The 25,775-nt window shown below is 51.3% G+C and overlaps 1 protein-coding gene across 12 annotated transcripts in view; it reads right to left on the reverse strand.

Annotated features, from left to right (window-relative positions):
- MEGF11 (multiple EGF like domains 11) overlaps positions 1–25,775 on the reverse strand; it is a 439,586-nt gene that overhangs the window by 6,926 nt on the left and 406,885 nt on the right. For 2 of the 12 annotated variants that reach the window (XM_073801157.1, XM_073801148.1), the window contains 11 exons: positions 22,898–23,044; positions 22,389–22,523; positions 17,379–17,507; positions 16,062–16,190; positions 15,441–15,569; positions 14,753–14,881; positions 13,207–13,443; positions 11,562–11,680; positions 9,187–9,253; positions 8,455–8,556; positions 5,897–5,953 (listed from right to left, as the gene is read on the reverse strand). In XM_073801157.1, the coding sequence (XP_073657258.1) occupies positions 5,897–5,953; positions 8,455–8,556; positions 9,187–9,253; positions 11,562–11,680; positions 13,207–13,443; positions 14,753–14,881; positions 15,441–15,569; positions 16,062–16,190; positions 17,379–17,507; positions 22,389–22,523; positions 22,898–23,044 (1,380 nt within the window). Of the gene's footprint in view, positions 1–106; positions 5,688–5,896; positions 5,954–8,454; positions 8,557–9,186; positions 9,254–11,561; positions 11,681–13,206; positions 13,444–14,752; positions 14,882–15,440; positions 15,570–16,061; positions 16,191–17,378; positions 17,508–22,388; positions 22,524–22,897; positions 23,045–25,775 lie in introns of those variants that run through there. The other 10 variants (XM_073801151.1, XM_073801153.1, XM_073801149.1 and 7 more) reach the window with 10 other exon arrangements.

Raw genomic sequence — 25,775 nt, forward strand, 5'->3', positions numbered from 1 at the left:
TCAGATGATCTTTCACTAGAACCACCACAATTTACATTTGGGGCTGGTATTTTTCTATGCTTTCTGCCTCCAACTTGTGAAATTAATGAAAATGTAAAAAAGTGAAAGTGGTAGTGTAATTCAAGGGGTTACTGGATGTACCTTGGTCCGGTGAGAGCAGAGCGCTCCACGTGACTGAAGTAGTTGAGATGTGTGCCACCACAGGAGTCTTTTCTCCCACAGCAGGTAACTGGTTGGGAGGGGATTTACTTTTTTGTTAGTATAGGGTTATTTATGTTTGTTTTAGCAGGTAACATTTCCTCAATCTTGTACAAAACTACATTCACCCATTAGTTCCTAAAAGTGTAGGCAGAGCAGTAATTATTATTTCCCCTCCCCCTTTATTGCTTATGAGGAAACTGAGATTTGTATAGTGACTTCCCCAGGGTTACCCTGCTCATCAGTATTAGAGCAAGCTCCAGAACCAGGCTCAGAGCACTTTGTATCACAGCTTAGCCCCCAGGCAGAGAGAGATGTGGGTCTTGGGTCCTGTCTTGGATTGTGGCCTCTCTCTACCCTAGAACCCTAGAGAGGAGGAGAAAACATTCTTGCTAGACAGCGAGCAGTCCCAGCAGAGACTAAAGGGAGGCTGGATTGGCCCAGCTACTGGTGAGGCTCTCATAGGGGAAAGGTGGCTCTGGGTGCTAGGCCATGACCTGCCCAAGTCACATGGAATTGCCTCTAGTGAATACTTTGTTTCTTAGTACAAGGGAGTGGGGTTAAGTCTAGGAACCTCAGCTGGCCCCTTGGTCCCATTTTGGGTTCTCTGAATTTACCAGCCAAGTAGTAAGGCAGTATGACTCAGCTGCTCCTGTGGAAGCTGAGGACTACTAGTACTGCTTAAAGAAGGGCTATCCCCAACACCTCTCCCCTCCTCCCCACGCAGGCACATCAGTTTTACTTTGATTGGCAGCTGACTCAGTTGCATATTTTCTAAAATTTGAGGACTAGTGTTAGCTCGCTTTATAGCACATGTAGCTGGTCTTCACTGACTCCAGTTAGATCACTGACACTTGTTACATCTGTGCAGGGGGCCAGGCAGGAAGGACTAGTATTACTACTTTAGAAATGAGGAAACTAAAGCTCATAAAGTTTGCCTAATGTTAGTAAGTAGTTAAGTTAGGACAACCCCTCCCTGCTCTGATACCCAATCAAGGTGTTTTCCCCTCATATTTTGTTACCCTGTATGCCTGTCCTATATCCTAAATGCAAACTATCTGCAACAGCTTCACCTTACCCTGAACAAGGAAAGCCTTTTATCTGTGGGGCCAAGTTCAGCTGAGAAGGGCCAAGCTCTTTTTGTGGACGTCCCATGACTGATTATTAGGGCAGTGGGAGAGGCTTGAAGCTCTAGCTCAATGCCTAACAGAGCCTCAGCCAACCAGTAGTGGCCCTCTTATTTCCACCAGAAAAGTCGGCTGCTTTCAAGTTTGGGGAAATAAATTGTTTGCTCTGTAGCAGGGGATGCATCTAAATAGATAAAAGAGAAATTGGGGTTTGTGGGAATGGGGTGAGTCTCAGGGAGAAGATGTATCATCCATAAAGGGGCCAGAGGTAAAGCCAAAGGGGATGGAGAAGAGTGTGTGTGTGCGTGTGTGTGTTTGGAGGTGGTGGTAGGAGGGTGTTGAATTATGGAATAAACTGGATTCTGTTTCTGAGGAGGGAGGGGAAGGGCAGGGCCAGCTGGAAAACTATACTTCAGGAACCTACTCTTTTCTCCAGCTGAGTCATCCACCTGCCTGCTCTGAGGGAGGGCATGGTAAGGGGAAGAATAACCAGCTGCTCTAGGACACTTCCTCATCTTTTTATAGCCCCACCTCTATACCAGTCTTTGCACTTTGGGCATGTTGCAAAGAAAGGGGAGACATCAACCAAGGCTCTCCAAGCTCTGGGGAGTCGCTCCTTTAAGGCCTGTAATTAGCATCAAGGCTGAAGGTTTAGCCCTATAATGTCCTGGCATTTGTTCTCATATAGTCCCTACCTTCCGCAAATCACATACAGCCACATAACTATCAGAGGCAGAAGGGGCCTCTGAAATGAACTAATTGAAACATCTTCATTTTATAAAGGAAGTAACAAATCGAGAGAGGGGAAAATGATTTTCCAAGGCCATCTTGTGAGTAGGATTTGAACTTATCCCAGCCTTCAGGTTCACACTATCATCTACTTAAGGCCAATATTTCACTGTTGGGGAAAACCTAGGCACTGAACGTCCATCTCTTGTCTTCTCAGCCTACTACTACTATTAGAAGGCCACAATGCCTTTTCTCCCACACTGGCTGAAAAAAGTTTTCAGGATGTTGGTGGGCTCCTGACTACCTGGGAAGCCAAGGTTATTGCAAGGAGAGACTTGGAGGTTGGATTAGCAAGGAGCATACAGGTGGGGAAAGGGGCAGCAACAGTGGGATCCAGGATTTCAGGATCATTAAGGTGATGGAGAGTAGTGGGGAGGATTCTTCTATAGCACTTTGAAATGCCTGACAGATAAGTGTTGACATGAGGCAGTTTGTTGCAGAATAATTTTGCTGAGAGGGGAGCAGGGGAAGGAGAGATGGAAAGGTGTTTAGAGGTAAAATGGGTTTAGCACAGCGGTATGAGTGATCTCGCGCAACCTCCAGATGACAGTGAGTGGAGGTGTTTAGTAAGTAACGGGGGAAAGGGAGCATTGACTGGATTAGATGCTTAGAGCTGGAAAGGGCTTTAGAGATAGTGCTTGCACAACCCTGTCTTTTTTTTTTTTTATAAATTTACTTATTTATGGCTGTGTGGGGTCTTCGCTGCGCGCGGGCTTTTCTCTAGTTGTGAGTGGAGGCTACTCTTTGTTGCGGTGCGCGGGCTTCTCATTGCGATGGCTTCTCTTGTTGCGGAGCACAGGCTCTAGAGCGCAGGCTCAGTAGTTGTGGCACACAGGCTTAGTTGCTCTGAGGCATGTGGGATCTTCCCAGACCAGGGATCGAACCCATGCCCCTGGCGTTGGCAGGCGGATTCTTAATTACTGCGCCACCAGGGGATCCCCAACCCTGTCCTTCTAATAGGGGAAGAAACCAAGACTCAGAAAACAACACTGTGATCTAATCAGTGCCACACAGCAAGAACCAGGACTAGAACCCAATTTTTTTTTTTTTTTTTGGCGGTACGCGGGCCTCTCACTGTTGTGGCCTCTCCCGTTGCGGAGCACAGGCTCCGGACGCGCAGGCTTAGTGGCCATGGCTCACGGGCCCAGCCGCTCCGCGGCATGTGGGATCCTCCCGGACCGGGGCACGAACCCGTGTCCCCTGCATCGGCAGGCGGACTCTCAGCCACTGCGCCACCAGGGAAGCCCGTTTGTTTTTGTTTTTTTTTAAAATTTTTGTTTGGCTGCACCGTGCAGCTTGCAGGATCTTAGTTCTCCAACCAGGGATTGAACCCGGGCCCCAGCAGTAAAAGCGCCAAGTCCTAACCACTGGACCACCAGGGAATTCCCCTTAGAACCCATATCTTTTAACTCCCAGGCCAGGGCTCTTTCCCACTGAGTTCAGAGAACACTAAGACTCTTTTGTTTTGTTTTGTTTTTTGGTTTTTTTTTGCGGTACACGGGCCTCTAACTGCCCATTGTGGAGCACAGGCTCCGGACGCGCAGGCTCAGCGGCCATGGCTCACGGGCCCAGCCCCTCCGCGGCATGTGGGATCTTCCCAGACCGGGGCACGAACCCGTGTCCCCTGTATCGGCAGGCGGACTCTCAATCACTGCGCCACCAGGGAAGCCCTAAGACTCTTTATCTTAACTCTTAGTGGTTATAATTTGGTTTGGGCCAGTAGTTTTAGGAAATAATTCCATTCCTGGTACAAACTAATTTATTATATGTTTATCTGGGGAGTTCAGCCAGTTAGTGGGGTTTATTTCCATGTCTTTGATAAGTATTTCTGTAAAGCTCTTAACTGTGATGTTCCATTTTCCTCTTGTTCTGGTGTGTTGGTCCCTAACAAACACCTGTTGGTACATTTGCCTACATAGCCATCTTTTCTCTCCAGTTTAAAGGATAATTATAGCCAGAGTGGTGAAATGAAACCTGGCTGCTAGCTTCCAAGTCTCCCCTGCACTCAGACACTCAGATATACGATCCCACAAAACAGGAATGAATGACGCCATGGCTGAGTCCTTAACTTTGTTTTACATTTATGGCTGCGAGTAACTAATCACAATGCGTAGGACAATGAAGTGCATAGGGAAGTTGTGTGCTCATTTATTGAGGTGTCTGGGCCTGTCTGAATTCATTCATGCTTGAGTCATGCATATTCTCAGAGCTGTAAAGGTCCTTAGAGATGTTTCTGTCCAGTCCCCATTCCTCCTTGAGAAAGAAACTGAGGTCCCAGGTCACAGTGATAAAAGACAGTATAGTTTTGTTTGTTTTCTATTGTTTAGCTTCATCTACTGTAATGGCGCTTCCTTTCATTTGGGTGGTTTAAGTCAAAACTAACAAAAAATTGCCAGAATGATGATCCCAAGGGCATAGTGACCTATGGGTGGTGACCTTCTGTCCTCAGATCGTTCTCTTGGGCTGTGCACATCCTAGCACGTGCTGGTGGAGACTTGTCCTTCCTGCTCTGTTGTTCAGAACACAATTCTCACCACCATCCACCCCTAGCTCACCCCACTTTTTTTTTCTCACCCCACTTCTAATAACCACCCCACCAAAGGTTGAAGACGACTAGCTCTCCTTGGTTAGGAAAGTGGTGTCTCAGGTGTACCTAAGGCTAAGTTTGAAAGACCAGAAGGGTAATCTGGGAAATCTGAGTCAGTCTAGACTTAGGGGTTTGTAAGTGTTAGGTGATACGCTACATAAGGATGCCCTGAGGCATTTGTCACAAAAGGTCCCACTCTAGATCTATGGCATCAGAATCTTGGGGAGTTGGGGGGTGAACATACGTATTTTTAACAAGCTTTCCAGGTGATTCTGGTACACAGCTAGGTTTAGGATATCCACTGGGATCGTTGCTGTGAGTCATATCTCTTTCAGTTTGGCTGAGACTCTTAAATAGTCCTCAGAGACAAAAGGACAACTCTACTACATTAGTATAACCCGTTACAATATGCAGAAACACTTCTGATCTGTGTTTTTTATTAGATACTCAGGATAACCTTGTTAGATCATAGGACAGGCATACTTATCCCAACCTTGCAATTTGAGAAAACTGTGCCTTACGGTGGTTGGTCATAGTTAATAAGTGACAATTTCAAAGCCACCTGTTTCACACATTTCTGTTATTTAAACCTAGGCCCTAAGCCTGGGGCAGGACCTGACCTTTCATATTTGGCTTCACCTGTATACTTCCTAGAAGGATGATCCAACTTGCAGTTCCTATGTGTTAGGGATTAGTCCTGGCTTCTCTCTTCTCTGGGGCAGAGATCTCGTGAGGGTGGAGTGCCGTACAATATTAACACTAGGTATTATTTTCATTCCTTGTGCCCCAGAAAGCCAGAAGGTGCAGGGTGGCATTCCTTACCAGCGCAATGACAGGAGGCCTCTGGGGCAGGTAGATTGACTTTATTTCAGATTTTATAATCAATTTAACTTGTACTAATTGGTTGGATAATGACGTTCTACATTTCCGAAGACATTTAGTTGGCATCTATAAAAAACCCATAAGCGTTTCCTAAGCAGGTGCAACTGAAATCAAAAGATGAAATCATTATTATTATGATTGCTCCTCCTGGGCAGAGCTACCCAGCAGCCCCAGGTCCTGTGGTCTTTAACATTTTTTGGGGGGGTGGGGGAAGAGATGCGCAGTTTGTACCTGGTAGAACTGGCCATTTCAGATCTGCACCCTTTTTCTTGCTAAGCCCTTTCTAATGGGACGTCAGGATTAGATACTGTACCTTTGAAGCCTTTGTCCATAATGTATGTGTTCTGACGTCTATCCATTCCACAAGCACCTGCATAAAAACAGTAAAAGGAAAGAAAATTATAGGGGTAAATGAGGTTTACCTAGACTGCATGAGTTCTTTTGTTTGTTTGTTGTCTTTTCTACCCAGAAAATAAATAGTTCTTTAGTGCTAGAAAATTATTCTGGGTTTAATCTACTCTAAATCATCTTGACCATACAGGAATTCTTTAAAAGCTCCTAAAGCATAAATGATGAGCTACAGCACCCCCTGGCATATTTAGCACTACTGCTCTTTAACCTTCACTCTGAGGGGAATGTCTTCCAGGAGGTGATCAAAGGCAGTTCTGATGCCACCTACAGTCACTGTAGGTGAAGTTTCAGTCTCCAAAAGTATAGGATAAGGAATGAATCAGAACCAGTTCTTAGCTTGGGGGAAGGGTGTATGACATTCCCAGTCCCAGTTCTGTTGGACTTCGGAGAGGGGGTGAAGACTGTTTCTCACCTTGTAGCTCTGGTCTTCCCTCTCCCCTTCTGGATCCAAAGCTCGACTGAGGGGAGCCAGAGGGAGGTGAACAGGTAGCTGAGGTTCTTCATTGGTCATCTCTACAGGATGTATAGTCATTCCCTTACATAGTCAGCTGGCTTAGTCCCCCTCCCCCTGCCCCACTTTTTTTGGGTGGACCATTTGCACATAATTGAGAGTTGTATTTGAACAATACTACCAGTGTTTTTCAGTCCCAAGGATTTCTTTTTTCCCTTTTGGCTGTCACAGTTTATCCTAGGCTCCCACAATGCATGGTTCTGAGCCCCAGCCAGAGGCAGGAAGGACACAAAGCTTCAGCGACCAAGCTCTGGTTCTTTGCTACTGGTGATCCCAGAAAAGAAATTATGTGATACTTTAAATTTGGGACAGTGATGACTTGGGCTCACGAAGCCATTATTTTCAGCTTTTAACTGAGAATGCCATATCAGGCAAGGCATGCAGCAAGTGCTTACTAAAATACAGTTTGACTGCACTTGACTCTCCCCAGTTGTTGACACTGAAGACCAACCCATGGCTCTTTAGATACATCCCCATACCTCTTCCATATAGAGGTCCCTAGTTGAAATTGCAGGAGCCTACTCCTATCTCCCTTCCTTCCACACATTGCTCAGTGATAGAGCAGAATCAGATCCAAGTTTTTCTCAAGTTTGCTATTCTCCAGAGGGCCTGTAGGTACCTGTGCCCTTCAGAAGCATGACTGTAACAGTCTGTATCACTGGTGTCAGTTCAGCACTTTATTCTAGACCAGGGCTTCTTTTGCCCTCCCTGAGGGAGGGAGGCTAGGCTGTTAACTTTTTCCCTTTTTAGAGAACAGGAAACAGGCTCAAAGAAGGGCAGTGACTTGTCTGAGATCACACTGACAAGTGAGAAGTTGAGTTCTGCCTAGAGCTCAGATGTTCTCAAGTATTCTCTCCCATTGGCCACCAGCCTGCCTCAGTGTAAGCGAAAAAATGACAGCGTGTGGTGGCTCTGGCTACAGTGGTTGAAGGGAGAAATCTGGGCTGAGCCCAGAGGATGCTCCCAAATGGAAAGAGGTGCAGGGTGGTGGTAGTGTGTGTGTCGGGGGGTTGTATTTGGTGGGGTTATTGAATGTCCTGAGCACTGCTTAGGGGGCTCACAGCCAGGAGCACAGCCTCCTGGGTATAAGCCCAGGGTATGTGAAGCCCATGCCTACTTAACAGGTAGATGGATTTAGAACCTTTGCTCTTCTTACTGCTACTGGCCTCAGAGACCTGCAGGGGTTGGTAGAGCTGCATTTCACTTGAGCTCTAGAAACCAGCTAGAGCCTGAATTCAGGCCCAGGTTGTCCAGTGTGCCATCTAGGGCAGGACTACTTTGTAGGGAGGCCAAATTCTCTGTTTATTCATTGCACCTACTTCTGTAACTCCTACCTCACATCCTCCCATAGCAGGACTGATTTTCCAAGTCTCTTTTTTGCATCTTTCCCAAGCTACCAGGTTTGAGCCTAATATATGAGCACAGAGGATGTTGGTTGACACATCCTGCCTCAACCTCTCTAGATCCCTACTGGACCACCCTACCCTATGATCTGGGAGAGCCAGTCTGGGGACTCTCTCTCAGGGACATTGGGCTTTTTGGCCAGAGAACCAACTCTCCGTCATTCACATCCACGGGCCCAAAGAATCCCAAAGATGTCACCATCTCCAAGTCACTTCTCAGTGGTTTTGGGTTGTATTCTGTGGTCTGCAGGGAGTGCGGTTATGTTGTGTTCCCTTCACCTAATACTACTTGCAGTTTGTCCATATCCACTGACCATGATAGGAGGAGAAGGGGTGACTGGGGGGATCCAGACAGGCTTCCTTCTTCAGATAGGGAATCGGGCTTGTAGATTAATTATGTCGGAGGGAAGGGGCTCAGCAGGGAGAGTTCTGGGACCATGGGGGTAAGTTAAAGGATAGGAGTGGGGGTTAGGGTAGGTGCTGGGTCTGGTCTGGTATGACAACCTCAGGGGTCCAGGGGACAGAGGGTAGGGCTGGGAGTCTAACCTGGTGAGTGTAGCTCAGCGGGGCGGCTGAGGTGTCTAAGTTCAATGTAGAAGTCCTCGGGCGGGTACCTGGCCTCCAGGGCACTGATCTGGAAATGGGAGTCTAGTGAGAGGATGACAGGGAGGAGCCATTATTCCCAGGGCCCTGGTATGGCAGGGGTTGGGGGATGAGGGTCAGGGTGGGGCAGGTTGGAAGGAATTAGGGCTTCCATGTGTAGCATCCAAAGGCGCTAGAGCCAGCAGGGCCAGAGGGATTTGCTAGAGCTGAGGCCACTGGCCTTGCTACCCCTCACTCCCCACCCCTCACCCGCACCCCCATAGGAATTGGTGTCTGCCAGGGCAGTGGGGCAGAGGGAATAAGCCCTTGAAAGGGGCACCTTGGTGGGGCCTGGCTCAGGCAGGGGTCCCTTTCCCAGATGGTGAGTGCATCTTTTGCTTCCAACCTGAATCCCCACATCTGGGCCCTAGCTTTCTCCCTTGTGGTCCCTGGGTCATAGCCACTCTCTCCCTATCCCCTAACATAGGAATGAAAGGGCTCTTGGACTTCATTTGCTTATAAGAGCTGAAATAGGGGCTTGGGTTTCCTCCCCACACCCCTTCACCCTGGGGGAAACCATGCTTAAGATTTATCTACTAACTCTCCCAGGGAGCTGGGATGGGCCCCTGTCAATATGGGAGAAGGAGAAGAGGGTGGGATGTGATGGCAGGGGACCAGACTCAAACCACTACTGACCTAACACGTTCACATAGCTGTAGGGGGTCCAGCCTGCCATGTCTCTGTCAAGGGACTTGTTACTGAGCTGTTTGGAAAGTAGGAGAGCGAGTTACTATCTAGTGCCCTTGAGATGCCCCTGCCCAGCCTTTGCTTTTGCCCACCCTCGTGCACCCACCCCTGTGATGACCCTGACCCACCTAGGTGCTAGGTCGTTGAGGGAAAGGGAGAGTTAGGTGTTCTATGATAGGCCACCGTGGTGTGGCTGAGGCCAGTGGGAACAGAACATATACCCCCATCTAAGCAGTCTGGCTGAAGCTGTAAGGCTCTTGGGCCCCTGGGACACAGGGGAGCAAAGGGCAGGGCCTCTTGAGAGCCAAGAACTGGCCTGAGCCAAGCTGGCCCTGACAGGGAAAGCAGGTCAGCTGGATGGGGCTGAGCTGCAGGAGAAAGGGGTGTTGGCAGCGTCTCGGCTGCAACACGAGGCCATCTCCAGCACAGAGCTGGGTGCCGAGGCTGCCTGCAACATCACTGTCACCTCTGCCACCTGACCTGGGCTGAGTGTGAGAATCTTCCTTTCATGTGACCAAGAAAGCTTCAGGGTAGGTTGGCCTTATGGCGCAACCCTTCCTCTTCCTGCGATCTCACAGCTGCCCTTCATATGAGGCAAGGATGGTTGCTCTCATTTCACAGCTGGGGACCTGAGTCCTGCTTGTGGGCCCCGCTCATGGTCACACACACAGGCAGTGACAGAGCTGGGTCTACAACTCAGGTCTCAGCTCCCAGACCCATGTCCTTTCCATGTCATCACAGCTGCCTGCCCTTGCTAAAAATTTGCCAGGCTGAGGGGTCCCTGACCACACAGAACTACTTTGGGCCCCTGGGGTGAAATGAGCCAGAGGGTCACCAAGTGGGCTACTCTGTAGTAACTTCACCCCCTTACTGAGTGACAGAGGGTGGCTGGTGCTTCCCTGTCAGCGTGAGACCGAGAATGACATGGCCACAAGGGACTTTGTCTCTCACCCCTGGCGTCCTTTGCCTCTAACCTGCTGTAGCCTTGATAATGTGGCTCTAGTTAATCAAGGACCTCCTGCTGGGAAGCTCCTGGATTCCCTTCCCTTGGCTCCTCAGATCAGCCTAAAGCTGTGAAGCTGGGTGTGGGGCTGACGGCCACAGGCTTTGCATACAGACCTCGAGGTACCCCTGCTTGCAGCACTGCCATTCTATTGGAAAACTGAGGCTGAGAGCCCCTGAAGAGGGCCTTTGGGTGCTGGCTTGACAGGGGTGGCTCCTGGGGCTATATGGGGTCTGTGTCATTGTTGCTAGGGGGCTCAGGGTGCATTGCTACCAGGGCTGTGGCAGCAGCCATGGTCCGTGGACTGGTGGACATTTTCTGTGGGGCAGATGGGGAGAAAGGATCCCTAGAGCTCTATAAGGCACAGACCTGGAGGATGAAAACTGCTCCTGGCCATGTTCCTGGCCCAGGATGGGGTTTTGCCACCCAGCCCCCCATGGTCCTGCCACAGCGTGTGTGTGTGCACGCAGGTATGCAGCATGAGCCCGTTGACCTTGTGGTCCTTGGGGCTGTCCCTCATTTCTGAACCTCTCATCTGCCCACTATGGATCCTGGCACACCAGGGGGTGCTCACTACACATGTGTGCTGAGACATCCTTGCCCAAGGGCCTGTGATTGTACGAGGACGTCTTGCCATCAGCCAGTGTTAGGCTGGGAGCTGGGAGGAAAGGCCCTGTCCAGGGTGGTACACACCTGACCTTGAAGGCCTGCAGGACTCACATTAACAGTGAGTTACAGTGGGAACACTTGGCTGTGGCTGATGTTTGGGTTCCATGTCCCTTGTGACGGTTCTGATAGCAACAAATGGTTGTGGGTGTGTACTGATAACATGTAGTATGTAAGGTGGTACCTAAGTAATAGCAGTTACTCTATAATGTGCTGGCTGCACACATGGTGCTGGTAACATACTGTAGTGATTAATTCTGTAGTGTTTTGATTATATGTGTTAACATGAGGCAAAAGTGGTTACATGGTTATGTGTGACAAGGCTACACATGATTACTTGATGATCACATGACTTGGTACCCACCGGTTACACACAGGGTATGGGGGTGTATGTTATATCGAGTGATGCTGTGAGTTGGTTACATGTGACGTGTCCTGGTTACATGGCACTTGTTGGCTCCATATAACCTGGTGGCTTCCTCTTACGTGCTTCACAGAGTGTTTACATGGGATCACAGGGCAATGTGTATTGTATTGGCAGTTGGTTCCACACAGACCCTGGGTGGGGTGGTGGTGGTGCAGTTTCTTCCCAGGCAGAGGTGAGGGCTCAGTGCGTAGACAGCGGATGGGGGCTGGGGAGTTAGGGGCCCGGTACCTTGGTGGGGCTGTTCCTGTCCAGAGTGCTGGCCTGGTTGGTGTTAGGCCCCCCGCACGCCAGTGCGTGGTAGCTGGAATTGGAAAAGCACTGGGCATGGCTGCTACTTTGAGACAAATCTGGGAAGAGAACAAGGTGCCACATGCCATCACATCCCTGGCCCTGGCATGAGACACCCCTAAACTAATGCTTGGGCTGGGCTGCCTCGAAAGTGCTCTGCAAAGAGAGACAGTCAAGTCTCCCAGCCCCCAAGCTTCCTGGCATCTACTACTCCCCTAGAAATGTGTAGAGCCTGATTTGCCCCTTTCCTTGCGGTGGCCCTCCTTGCAGGTTGCAGGTTAGGCTTGCCAGTGTGGAGGGTGGCACCAGCGTGAGAAGCGTTAATTTGACAGTCTCAGATATCCCTGAGTCACTATTTAGGGCTATGCTGACCCTCCCCTGCCTCCCCCAGGGTCAGATCCCAGTAGTGAGGCTGTAAAGAGAACCCCACTTCTCCTGACCTTAGCCTTGCCCTCCTGCAGATTCCAGTGGAATGGCATGGGAAAACCTAGCCAACCTTGCTTACTATAGTCATAGAAGAAAATCCCCAAATCCTCCCTATGAGCTTTGGGATTTCATCAGGGGATATCTACTTTGGCTGAAACCCAGGGCAGCATGTAGGCCAGGAACTTCCTCAAGGTAGGGTCTGCACCTGGGCCGCTCCTGGCTCTCCTGCAGCGCCTAGCACGGAGCTGGGCAAATAGTAGGCAATGGAATTAGCAGGAATGACATGTCAGCAGGCCGACATGATCTTGGTTTTCTAAGTAAGTCCAAGGTCCAGGAGGCTGCAGGTCAGCCATGAGCTATGGAGCCAGCTGGAGAGAGCTGTCATCCTTGTGCATACCCTGACAGGCCTACCCTCCTGTGGCTCAGGGCTGTGGGCAATTTTAGAGCATTTTGACCTCTTCTGTTTAATGAAATATGAAGCAAAAAGCTGTTCTTATTTCTAAGGCAGCAGTCCAGACTCCCAGATAAATGCCTGCTGGAGTTGGTACCCCATTTGTGAACAGACTGGGTTCCAGCAGGCCTGATTCGAGGGACATTGCCCAGACTTTCAGACTTCCCCACGTCAGGCCCCGTCCCCTTCCACTGTATAAATAGGGCCCTCCTAACTCTGGGAACTGGGAGGGAGGGGTGCTCTGAGGCCTTCACCAAGGAAACAAAAATGGGACAGGGCTTGGACATTGGGCCCCACAGCTGGTTTCCTGAGGTGGCACAGGCTGGGGAGAGGTTCCCCTGGAGCATTTAGGAAATTTACTGCTTAGTGTGGGTGCTCTTGTGACTAAAGCCCGGTGAGGAGGAGGGGAAGCTCTGGGGAAATGGAAGAAGGCTTCTAACCGTAGCTGTTCAGAGTGGGCATCCTGGAAATGACACCCCCTGGGAGCCCCATCTACCTTTCCCAAGTGAGCTCCAGCTCCTCGCCTCCATTATCTCTGCAGGGGAGCCTGAGCATCCAGCCCCAGAAGACAACTCTGCAGGCACGACCACCCACCTTCAGCGGTAAACCCCGGTGTCCCCAAGAATACTGTGTGGCTCCTCTTGGGTCCTGTGTGTGTGTATGCGGGGGCGGGGCGCGGGAGGGAGCTGCTGGGGGCATAGCCCTTACCTGAGAGGGAGTAGTCAGTGCTGGTCATCCTCATGGCAGGTGTGTAGGAGACGCGGGGAGCCAGGTCTCGGCCCTTCTCTTTCTGCCGCCGCCGGTGCCAGGCGAACAGGCCCAGCAGCACCACAATGAGGAACAACAGGAGGACGATGCCTGTGACAGCACCCACCGAGTGCCGCTCTGCACCCAGTGCTGGGCTGATCTTGGTGTAGGGATTTAGCTCCTCCATCATGAGGGCAGCTGCGGACAGAGGGAGGGGCTGAGCCTGGGGCAGGCCTGCTTGCTCTTCAGATCTCCTCAGCCTGGGGCCTAGACTCCTAAGGTTAGGAGACCCGGGTGCTGGTCTTGGCCCTATTCTTCAATCCCTTCAACCTCACGTGTCTGTCTTCAACTGTCTACAAAGGGTAGCGTCCCAGGGTCGTGACAGGGAGCAAATGTGATCATAGGTGGGAACCAAAATAATGGATGTTTACTGAGTGTTTTACTCTGTTCTGAAAATGAGTTACAGATATTAACTCATTTGATCTTCCCAGCAGCCCTATAAAAAGCTGTTTATAAGTCCTATAAGAAATAAAGACTAATTATTTCCCTTTCACAGATGAAGAAACCGAGTCACCAAAAGGTTAGGTAATATGCCCAAGATCACACAACCAGTAAGTGGTAGAGTGGGTTTCTCAGGAGTCAGGAAAAACTGGACTCAGCCCCCTCCCTGTCTACCATCTGTGTGACTCAGAATCCTCAGTTTGCTCATTTGTAACATGGGGACAGCAATCCCACTGTGAGCACTAATGAGAGACTGACAACGAAAGCTGTGAGTGCTGTACCAGTGTGCCCAGGATTGCTGCTCCTAAAACCCCTCTTGATGATATATGTGTGGGCTGTCCCTCATCCCCCGTCAGAATGCAGTGGAAATGTCTTTTGGCCCCTTTTCTGTACTGTGGACGCTTGGGTGCCCATTCTCATCCCTATCTCCTACAGCCAACAGCAAAAACCATTTATCGAGTGCTCACTTGATGTGCCAGGCACTGTGCTGAGTCCTTTACTCACATTATCTTAACTTGGTCTTCACAACAGCACTATGGGGTCTTGTCTGACTATAGACCTGGAGCCAAGGTTGGGCCCCTTTGGGCTCCTTGGCTCTCAGCAGAACCTTGTGTCTTTCCACATGTGGAGTAACAGACCCAGCAAAAGGAAATGACCGGCCCAAGGACACCTAGCAGGTAGTGGCAGATCTTCCGACTCGGTCTGCTGACCCTTCCACAGCACTGGCTTGCCGTCATCCTTGGCTCACAAAACTTGCCAAGGATGAGCAGAGGGAAGTGGTGCCTGAGAGGCCGCCTTCTCCATCTGCCTTTCCAGTGCCTGGAGCCTCCCCCTCCTCAGCCCCCCCCTCCCCATTCCACTCCCACTCTCCTCCCAATGTGAATAAAAGGAAGTCACAGAGTGTCCTTATAAAATTCAGTCAGTCCCACTGGCTACTCCCTAGAGCCTGCCCCATGGGGCCCTTTCTATGCCCCCTTCCCCGGGGACTCTGCCATCTGTGTATTACCTTGGTCACACCTGATCCCTTTGAATCCAGAGCTGCAATAGCAGGTGCCTGTGACATGGTCACAGGTGGCATTGTTCATGCACTCACACAGCTGCTGACACCCATAGCCAAAGGTTCCTGGGGCACATCCTGTGTAGCATGAAGAGAATCGGAGTCGACCGTGAGGTACGCCCACTCTCCACCCCTCCCATCCCTTATGTGGGCAGCTGTGAGGATTAGTTCTGCCTCACAGAGCGAAGCCTCTTTCTCTGTAGCTCCTGATGTGCTTTGGTTTGCTACTTGGGGCTAGACAGACCTATAACCTAGACCTATAACCCTGAGTGGGGGGACACCCACCCCTACCTCCTCCTCACCTGGTCCATATTTACACAGCATCTTCTGTGTGTCAGGGCCGGTTGCCACAGGGGCTTCAAAGATCAATCAAACAAGATCTGCCTCCCTCTACTCTCGCTAAGCTCCTCCCCCAGCAAAGGCTCTGCTCTGCCTCCACATGCCCCATCCCCACCCCCACTGAAGGAAGAAACTCTTAAGCCAACGTAGGCCCAACCTTCAGGTTTTCTGCTTGGGAGTTGCTCCAAAAGTCAAGGGAGCAGGCGGTGCAGGGCCCTGATGGGTGGACCTCAAAGGGGGAGGCTTCCCCTGCAGGAGGCTGAGGCCTGGCATTGACACCAGGGTCGGGACAGCTTACTCTGCTCACAGTGTCGCCCGGTGAAGCCCGTGCGGCAGGTACACTTGCCGCTGATGTGGTCACAGCTGGCACCATTCTGACACTGGCACACATACCCGCAGTCCTTCCCATAAAACGCTGCTGGGCAGCCTGAAGAGAAACAGGGCGGGGGCAACCGCTGAGGTGCAGTTGGGACCAAACCTGCCTCCTGCCCCTTCTTTCTCTGAGCATGGGGTGAGGACTAGCGACACCCTGCACGCTCCACGCTCGGAACCCTCACGCCAAAGAGGCAGGGAGTCCTTTGGACAAGGGTACCTTGGAACCAGAGGCCAGGCTGATGTCTCTTTGCTGTGCAACCACAGGCTGCTCCTCCCCACGCTGGGCCCCCTGTCCAAGGAGGGTCTGGTCTTGGTGATTGCTGGGGTACCCGATAGCTCTGGCCTTCCAGGACTTTGGGCGCCTCAACCCCCTGAGTCCGGCCAGACTCTTTAACCCCAGGGGTGGGTGGTGGGGGTGGATAGCTCCGAGCCCTGGGGCCTGCCTACTCCCTCCCTCCACTGCATGTCCAGACGATGCCCACGGCAGCCAGCAGGCCGCAGCATGGGATTCCAAATGGCTGGGAGGCTGGGAGGCGGGGCTTACGCTGCGTGCAGAAGAGTCCGGTCCAACCAGGGGTGCAGTGGCAGGCCCCATCCTCGGCGCTACAGCTCGCCCCGTTGTGGCAGCTGCATGTGTGGAAGCAGGCGGGGCCCCAGAACCCAGGTGGGCAAGCTGGGCGTGGGTGGGATGCCGAGGGTGAGGGCCAGGCAGAGAGGGGCAGACGGAGAGGGAGGGAGAGGGAGGGAGAGGAAGGGGGAGTGCATGTCAGCCAGGATGCCCCCGGGTGGCATTTCCTGGCTTTCACGGGGCTTAACCACTGTTCCCAGAATTCCTCCACTCACCTCTTGACCCAGTCACCCAGGATTCCCATTAAGCCCGGATTCTCTGCCCACCCTCCCAGTTCTGAGGGCTTCTGAACCTTCCCTCTTAGGGGAATGACTGTGATTTGGAGCGTGTGGTAAACTGTAAACACTGCGGTTTACGGTGTGAATACTGTGTGTACTAACTTCCCCATGGGGATGGTGGGGGTGGGGGGGTACTTTCCCAGGGTAGGGACTTATTTCTTCTCAGGGAGCTAATGAGCTCCCGGAGGATAGCAGGGGTGTCTCCTCCATCAGAATGGAAATGCCTTCAGGCCAGTTTTTTTGTTTGTTTTGGCCACTGCCTGGCATGCAGGATCCTAGTTCCCTGACCAGGGATCAAACCCTTGCCCCCTGCAGTGGAAGTGCAGCATCTTAACCACTGGACCACCAGGGAAGTCCTGGGCCAGGGCATCTTAACTGGGACCGTTCTAGGGGTACTCGCTGGGTCTCACCCATCAGCCAAGGACTCCACAGGGCAGAGGCTGAGTCTCTGCCTTTAGATTGGGGGTCCCTGTTACCTCTGTATCAGATTGGGTTCACCTTATAGGAACAGCCCCTACAATGCTCTGCCCAGGCCTATGATGCCCAGGACATCAGTCACGTGAGCCACCCAGAGGACACCCTTGTGAGGCAACTGCCCGGGCCTCCCCTCACTTCCCTACTCCCTCTTCCTCCCCATCCAAACTTAGGGGCTACTCCTTGATCAGATGCTAGGAGTATTAATACTCAGCGTTCATAGTATTAATGATACTACGAATAACGCCCATATCTTTAATACTAACAGTTAATAATGCTAGTGATCAATCCTAGTAATTCATCACGTTAGCTATAGAGACTATATGGGACTCAGGTGGACATTCCTATCTGCAGGAGATTTCAGCCCTGGGAGGTAGAAGCACCAGGGGCAGAGAGGTTCTGGGCAGGGAGTGGGTGTTTCTGGGCCTGACCATGGTCGGGGGCATTCCGGGGGGAGCATTCCCAGAGGGCAGCAGCTTACCCTGTGAGCAGTCCTTGCCAATCCATCCAGGGAAGCACTGACAGGAACCATCGATGGGGCTGCAGGTCCCGTTGTTGGCACAGGAGCAGAGCTGGGCACAGTCCTGCCCAAAGTGCCCTCCAGCACACACTGTGGGCACAGGACAGCCTGGCACCTGTCCTCCCACTTGTACTCCTCAGACCACCACCCACAGCTACACCCCCAGAAGTTCCCAGGCCACAGCTATGGCCATCTGGGGTCACGGATCTGGGTGGGAACTGCCCACCTCAGCACCCCCATCGCCCTTCTTCATTTCCACATCAATGAGTTCCCCCTCTTGTGTCCACAGCTGCATTCTTCGGGAGCCTCTAGTAATGATTCCCTCTGACAGGAACGAACTGAGGCCCATAGGGGTAGAATCACTTGACTTAGGTCTCACAGACAGAAGTGGTGAGGCTGGGAATCCCAGCTCTGCACTCAGTCCAGTGGTCCCTGCACTGCCCCGAAGCCTTCTGCTTTCCATTACCACACTTGTGTCAGCATCACTGATCTCACAACTGCGAGGGCAGGGAATGTTTATAGCTGGAAGGAGAGGGACAAATGCAGGGTGGCAGGTCTGTCTGCAGTTAGATGGCTGGAGGACCGGCCCCGAATGTCTATCCCTGTCCCCCTGTTTCCTGTCTCTCCAAATCCAACCTGTTCCTTGAGCCCCAGTTCAGCCTTCTCCCCAGGAGAGCCCTCCTGGGTCCACAAGGTGCTCTCTTCCACTGAGCTCCCATGGTATTTCCACCTTGAGTCCTTTGTAGGATTTTGATCCCGGCCCCTCCTGGAGGAGTCATTCCTTGGCTCCTGGAGAAAGGGCTGGTTTCCTCAACAAAGCTGCAAGCTCCTTGAGGACTAGATATGAGTGTTCACCGAGCACCTCCCTCTCAATTCCCTCTCAATTCATCCTCCACCTGCTTCCTACAGCCTGAGCTCTCTAAAGCACAGCTCCCTTCATGGCACTCCTATGCCCTGCTCAAACATCCTCAGTGGCACCCTAGTGCCCCAGAATAAAACCTAGATCCTAGAGATCAGCACTTAAACATACCTCATCACCCAGACATTGGACCACACACCACTTTCCAAATAACACCCCATGCCTTTCCTCCTCTGTGCTTTCACTCCAGCTGTTCCCTCCCAGAATTTCCCTGACCCTCATGCCCAGCTGTGGAAATCCTACCCTGCCTACAAGACACATCTTAAGGACCACCTCCCCGATGATCCCTCTGTAGTAGACAGCTAGTCCTTCGATATCAATTCTCTTCTTCCTTAGAAGTAGTTTTAACGGTGTATGTCCACCTGCACAGTGAGGTATGACCACGTGACTACATTCTGACCAATGGTAAGAGGAAATGCGTGTCTTTATTTGCCCATTCATCCTTCCTGTTGAAGAATAATGTGGATTATGGATGAGAATTGTGGGTAAGATAGCTGGAGCTCAAGCAGCTACCTTTCCTCAGAGGTGGAAGCCATGTGCTGAGGATGGCAGAACAACAAGATAGAAGGAGTCTGGGTCCCTGACATCTATGTAAGCTACCCTACCACTCCCTAGTGGCCTACTTCTGGATCTTTGCTTTTCTTTCATCTTTTTGGTTTTTTTGTAAATGTGTGAGGGACACAAAGCTTGTCATCTTCAAGTCAGTTATTTTGGGTTTTTATGTTACTTATAGCTGAACTTAATCCTAACAGATTCACCCCTCTTCTCTGTTCTGGGAGGCTATGTCCCTGTTTGAGCTTCTAGGACCCTCTATTAGTTTCTTCCCTGGTCTTCTGTTACTGTGGCTTGTGAGCCATTTCAGGCCAGGCCTGGGTTCCACCCGTGTCTGTACACCCACAATGCCTGGAAAAACAACAGGTGCTCAAGGCACAGTGGCTGAATATGTGGAAATAAACTGCTGCCCCTTCTCCCCCCACCCCAGCCCCCAAGTTCTGCTGGGAAAGGCTGAGCTCAGAATTTTCCCCTCTGGACTGCAGGCTTTATGAGGGCAGGGAACTTGGCTCTCTTGTTCTTTGTTGTGTCTGAGTGCCCAGCACAGTGCATGGCATACAACAAACACTCAGGAACTATTCCCCAAATGGCCAAAACTGGCCCCAGGAGCAGTGACGTTCCAGTGGGTTCTGCTGGAATCAGTGACCCCTGTCCCTTCGAGCTCCTCTCAGTTTGACACGCTCCCCTCAAAGCCCAGTTCCAGCTGGCCCTACACCCTCCAAGATGGCCTCCTTGCATCCCTGTTATGGGGGAGGAAGTCCTTGAATCCCTGAGGCCCTCATTTGGCTGAGCCACACTGAGCATCAGGGGAAGGTGTTGATTCTTAAAGAAAAGCAACTTCCCCAGGCCCACATCTCTTGAAATTTGGGCTGGCACCCCTCCCTTAGGCCACACTGCCTCATATTGTCAGCCCTTCCCCAACTGGATGGTGGGCACCTGGATCTGTGGCCACTCTGTGCCTCTCCTGGACATGATTAGCAATTGAGACAAACAATACCAGGCTCTCTAGCCCAAAGCCTTGGGTTTGGGTCCTAGTTTTATTTATGTATTCAACAAACACTTCTGTGGCACTTTTATGTACCACTGTTCAGAATGCTTCACAAATATTAGTTCAATTAACCTTGTAATACTCTCATTATTACATATTTTCACTATTACTAACTCTACAGATGAGGAAACTGAGGGACTGAGGGGTTAAGTAACTTGCCCAAGGTCACACAGCCAGGAAGCTCTGCCACTCACTGGCTAAGTACCTCCGAGCAAACCACATCACTCCTCTCAGTCTCTGTTTCCTCATCTTTGAAATGGGACTGATAACCCTCACCCACTGGCCTTGGGCTATAGTTAATGGTTATGGGCACGATGGCTGATTTGGGCCCTGTGCTCTTCCCTAGCAAAAACCTTAGCTCCTTCCAGGGCGGGTCCACTGCCAGGAGGATGACATGCATCTCACCTGTTTGCAGCTCAGCCTCCAGCTTTGGCTTCCTGAAAAGCAGGTCACCCAGCATGCTCTTCCCTGCCTCTGGGAGGTACATGATGTGGGGAACCCATCCCCTAGTCCTGGCCCTCTGTGGGGAGCCGGGTGCCAGAGATGCTCCACTGACACCCATCCTAAAACCAACTCTGAGCTTCTCTAACAAGACTTCTCTAACAAGTCTTATCTTTGAAGTCTTTCTCACATATGCAAGGCTGACAAATTCACCCACAGAGCTGCTAATGTGATCAGTCTAATACATTAATTGGTTAACTTCTTAGCTGAATCAAGAGTGAGGCAAAGAGAGGGGTGGTGGAGAGAAGGGGGACTGGTGAAAAGAAAACATCTGGTTGTATTTAATCTATGTTTAATGATTCTGCATAAGCAGTGTCTGTAATTTGTAACTCGCTGGAAAGCCAGTCATTAGAAAGCGTCAGTTCAATTTTTTACAAGGTTTGAGACTTAACCAGGGCAGTTGCCATTAATAGCAAACTCTGTTAGATCTATGTGTGGAAAATACTCATTAGGCCAGCGGGCGATAAATCAGACATTGCAGGATGTGAGAGTTACTCCTCGGGCTGCTTAGGTCCTAATTTAGACCTGGCCTATCTGTATTGACAGCTGGGTCTCCGATGTTTAATAAGTAAACCTCGACACGTCAGGTTATGATTAAACTGCCCTAGGAGGACTGCAAGCAAATGAAACTGTCACGTATGTTTCCCTGGGGTCCAAACTTCTCATGACCTCAAAGCATCACGGAGTTAACTTTCCACTCATACATATTAATGGCCCACACACTTAGAAAAATAGCCGAGCTCAGTGGTCATTATTCATCAAAAGAATCCAGTCCCCTGGGAGGCAGTGAGCTCTCAAAGGAAATATTTAAGCAGAGGCCAGATGAGACTCTCACAGATGACCTTGAAGTTGCTTTTAGCTCTAAGTTTACCTTAGACTAAGATCCTTTCGCTCCTTACAGGTTAAAGTACAAATTCTGCAACCTTGTCTTCAAAACTTTCCAGGAGTCCCCAGACTACCTTCTCAGTCCCCTTTGCCATCCACAGCCCCTGCACCCTCCTGCCATTCCCTGTGGCTGGATAGTCGCATATGCACGCCTCTGTGCTTTGCCCAGATTGGTTCCTCTACCCACAATGCCTTTCTTCCATCTCTGCCTTTTAGGCTAAGGCCCAGCTGAAGTCCTACACGGCACGGAGCCGTCCCCCAAATCCACCCTGCCTTGGCCTAACTAAGCCAGGGACAGCAGCAAGCAACGGTGTGCAACGGAGCCAGCTTCTACCTTCACACTGGCTATTAAATATTCGGGAATTTCACGACCGGTGTTAAACCGGTACCTTAGAATCAGCCATGGTGGGAATATCTACAGCATGGAAATTTGCAAATGATACAGATTAGGGCTTTCCCCGCCCCCAGAGAGCCAGTTTAGCAGCACACCAATTCAATAAGCTTTATCTCCCTTTTCAACTCCCGTTGAGTGGAAGAGTTGGCTGGAGTTGGTGCCGTGGATTCTGCAGCTGAGACAGGAAAGCGTGTGGTGAGGGATTAGTGTTGGCCTGAGTGTGAGGGGAGAAGGGCTGGGAAGTTGCCATCTCCAGCGAAGCCAGAACTGTCTCCTCTGAGCTCCCACAGTGTTCTCTGCCTTTCCCACTTGGCACTCAGCACAAGCCATTTGGGGTCACTTCATATGTGGACCTCATCTACGCTTGTTTCAATTTTTATCCGCTTAGACTGGGCTTTGGAGTCAGAATTTGTTTCTCAGCTCTGCCGCTTCTAGCTGTGAGACCATGGAGAAGTCATTTAACCTCTCTGAGCCTGTTCCTTCAACTGCATCATGGCTTTGTCTCACACCCCGTGGTGTGTCCAATTCTTATTAAGGTAGGTCTAAGCCCTGAAGAGCCAAGGAGCTGCCTCCACAGAGTATGATGAGAATCCTGAACCTTCCTTCCCTGCTACTTCCCTCCTGGGACTCCTCGTCTCGCTGGTCCACACACCTTCCCCCTGGAAACGGTACCTTGGTTGCAGAGGGTTCCGGAGAATCCGGGGAGGCACTCACAGATGCCGCTGGCGTGATGGCAGGGCCCGCTGCTGTGCACGCAGAGGGGGCACGGCTGGGCGCAGCTGTGGCCATAGAACCCAGGGGCGCAGACTGGGGGTGAAGGGGAGAGGGTGGTCAGCAGCCCAAGGGGCCCCAGCCAGCCTGGCTACTTGTCCAGTCCCACACAGCGATGAAGAGAGGCTTCTCAGAAGCATGGGGAGAGTCGCGTCTGCCCCACACCTGGGAGGGCCCGTCCCTTTCTACAGAGAGGAGCTGTGGTCTGGTCATGTTTCTACTGGGGAGCCAGGCTAGGCCCTGAACTTGGGGACAGAAAAGTCAGGGCCAGGAGAAAGGGGATTAGAGGGAGGGACTTGATGGGGACTGACTGTGTAAGCCCAGCCTCTCTCAGGCCAGTCCTAGTTCCAGCTGGGAAGGCTGGGGAGGATGAGCTGTCCAAGGTCTGAGGGGTAGGGTCTCAGCCTTACTTCTCTGGCATAAGGGTCCTCGGAAGCCCGGGGCACACTCGCAGCTCCCATCCTCTGGGGAGCAGGAACCGCCGTTCTCGCAGCTGCAGGACACGGAGCAGTTGGGGCCCCAGCGACCGGGCGGACACGTGCTGTCACAGTGGATGCCTGTGGGCCAGAGGCAGACTCAGGTCAGTGGTAAGGGGTGAGGGTGAAAGGAAGAATGGGGGTGGTACTATGCAGTAAGAAGAGGTGGAGGCAAACACAGTATATCTGGGAATATGGAGGAGAAAAACAGAGAAGCTTGGCTGGTCAGGGAGGGCTTCCAGGAAGAGGCAATGCCTGAACTGAGCCCTAAAGACCAAGGAGGAATTGACCAGATAAAGGAAACCCTATGTGCAAAGAGCAGGAGGCAGGAGAGAGAATCACGCCTTGAAAGATAAAACAGCATAGTGTGGTTGAACCATAAAGTACGAGATGGGATACGGCAAGAGATGAGATTGTGGGAATCAGAAGGGATCAGATCATGAAGGGCTTCCTTTGTCTTTGACATCTTAGCTGGAATCCAAGGTTAGTGCAGCAAGTGAGTGCCATTATAGGGGCTACATGAGCTGGGAGTGAGTTACCTGCCCACCCACGTTAGCCCAGGAGCCACCGATCCTTGCTGGGCCCTAGCCAACCAGCCCCTGGGCAGTGGCTTAGAGAGTGGGTGGGGTCTTTTCAGATTCTTTTGACCACAGTCCTCAGTGCAATATGTATTTTATATCATATGTGCGCACACATGTATAATAGAAACCAACATTTTGCAAATGACATTTACTGTCACTGTGATGCAATCTGATGTTTTCTTTGCACTATGATGTATTCTATGTCCTTAAGGAAAAAAAAAGCTAGTTGTGACCCAAAAAATTGATTTAATGACCTTCAGTTTGACATACAGTGGCCTATGTGGGAAGGGATGGAATCTGTCAAAAAGAAAGAGGAGCAAGGCCTACATGGTCTTTTTTGAGCTGAGAGAAAGGAAATATGTGTTGGGGTGATTACAGCCTGAAGGCTGAGAAGAATTTTAAAAGGCCTGAGGCTGGATGCCCAGCTCTGGCGTGGGGTTTCCTCCCAGGCAGAAAGGCTTCTAGTCCGCCACGCGTAAGGTGAATGGACCATGGGGACCCAGGAGACCAATTTGGCTTTGGAAGGTGAATATCAGAGGCTCAGAGAGGAGCAGAATTAGTTTACAAAGCACGTCTGCCTTGTTATAAGGAAAGGGATCGTGAGAAAGAAAAAGAAAGAGAGAGGAAGACATTCAGGCTCAGTGAACAGAGCCGGTCCTAGCAGCAGCAGAGAGCGGTGGGACCAGTTTAGAGGCAGGCTGGCATTATACAAGCTTACCTGGGTGGGTGGGGAAAGGCGAGGGGGCAGAACAGGGGGAGAGAGTGGAGAGGGAGGGGATGCAACAGGCTTCACTCTCCTCCAGCACCTCAGTCTAGCCCATGCTCCCTCCCTGGGCCTCCCTCCCTGTGACAGCTCAATTCTGCAGCAGGGTGGAGGCTTCAGATGCCACTCTGCAGGAAATAGGCCTCTGAATGGAGGGAATGGGGTGCGGGGAGCTTCTTCCTGGGAATACAGTCTTTCCCCAGTGAGAATCTGGTGGTCACATTTCCTCCTCAGTGGAGGTCTCTCCCAGTGGAGTTTCAGGTGCACAAGAGGTGAAGCCCGGACAAGCAACACGGATGGACCGAAGGGGAGCCTGGGGCGAGGGAAACCACAAAGCTGTTTAAAACCAAAAGCCATGATCTGCCCCAAGGAATTCTCTGGCCTGTGGTTGTTGAAAACAACCTGTTCAGACTGCAGGCCGAGGGACCCTGCTGCTCTTGGGAGGCGCGCTGGACTATGGAGGAGCTCCACCGTCTGACCTCCAATCCCTCCTGTGCAGCAAGCACGCTTGGTTAGGCTGCCCAAGGCTCTTTCCCATAGTTGTAGGCTTTTCCCTAAAACTGTATGCAGATATTACTGTGATTAATAAAACACAATGCATGCAAAACACCCCTGAATTCATGGCAGCTTGTTGCTATCATGTTTTCCCCCAAATCAGTGGATGTTAAAAGTACAGCTACTCTCATGTGTGGGATCCTCCAAATGTTTTCATGTCAAAAAGGTGTCCTCGCGCTTCCCTGGTGGCGCAGTGGTTGAGAGTCCGCCTGCCGATGCACAGGACACGGGTTCGTGCCCCGGTCTGGGAAGATCCCACATGCCGAGGAGCGGCTGGGCCCGTGAGCCGCTGAGCCTGCGTGTCCCGAGCCTGTGCTCCGCAACGGGAGAGGCCACAACAGTGAGAGGCCCGCGTACCGCAAAAAAACAAAACAAAACAAAAAAGGTGTCCTCTTTTTTGGAGATTAAGAACCACAGGTGTAAGGTGATTACGCTCAGATTGCTGCAAGGGCCCACTGGGTTCTAGGATCTGCCAATTGTTCTAGTCTAGGCCTGGTTCTGTGGGTGTGGGGCTCCTGTTTGAGGCTGTTATATGTCCTAAGAGCTCCCTGGAACTTAAGACATTGGCATCTAAGTGGAGAGAAGGGTCCAGGGTTTCCCCTTGCGTGGAAAAGCCAGTTGCACCGGTGCAGTCAAAGGGCTTGACCTTGGCCTAAAGGGAGGCTCTCCAACTACAGCTTCTGAAGAGGAGTGGTATCATCAGTTAGTTGCCTTCTCTAGGCCCTGTTTTCCCTATTGTTGAATGGGGATAATAATCCCCCTTAGGGGTCCTTCCCATTCTTACCCTTAGGGAATCTCTTTGCTTTATCTTTCAGGGCCCCCTACACATCCACACTGGTGGGTAAAGCTAGGCTAAGAATCTATATATTGTGACCTCTAGTTCATGTCACAAGGCTAGCAGCAATTCAGCAAC

Source organism: Tursiops truncatus, chromosome 2 (assembly GCF_011762595.2).
Source record: "Tursiops truncatus isolate mTurTru1 chromosome 2, mTurTru1.mat.Y, whole genome shotgun sequence".
In the NCBI taxonomy this organism is placed as follows: domain Eukaryota; kingdom Metazoa; phylum Chordata; class Mammalia; order Artiodactyla; family Delphinidae; genus Tursiops; species Tursiops truncatus.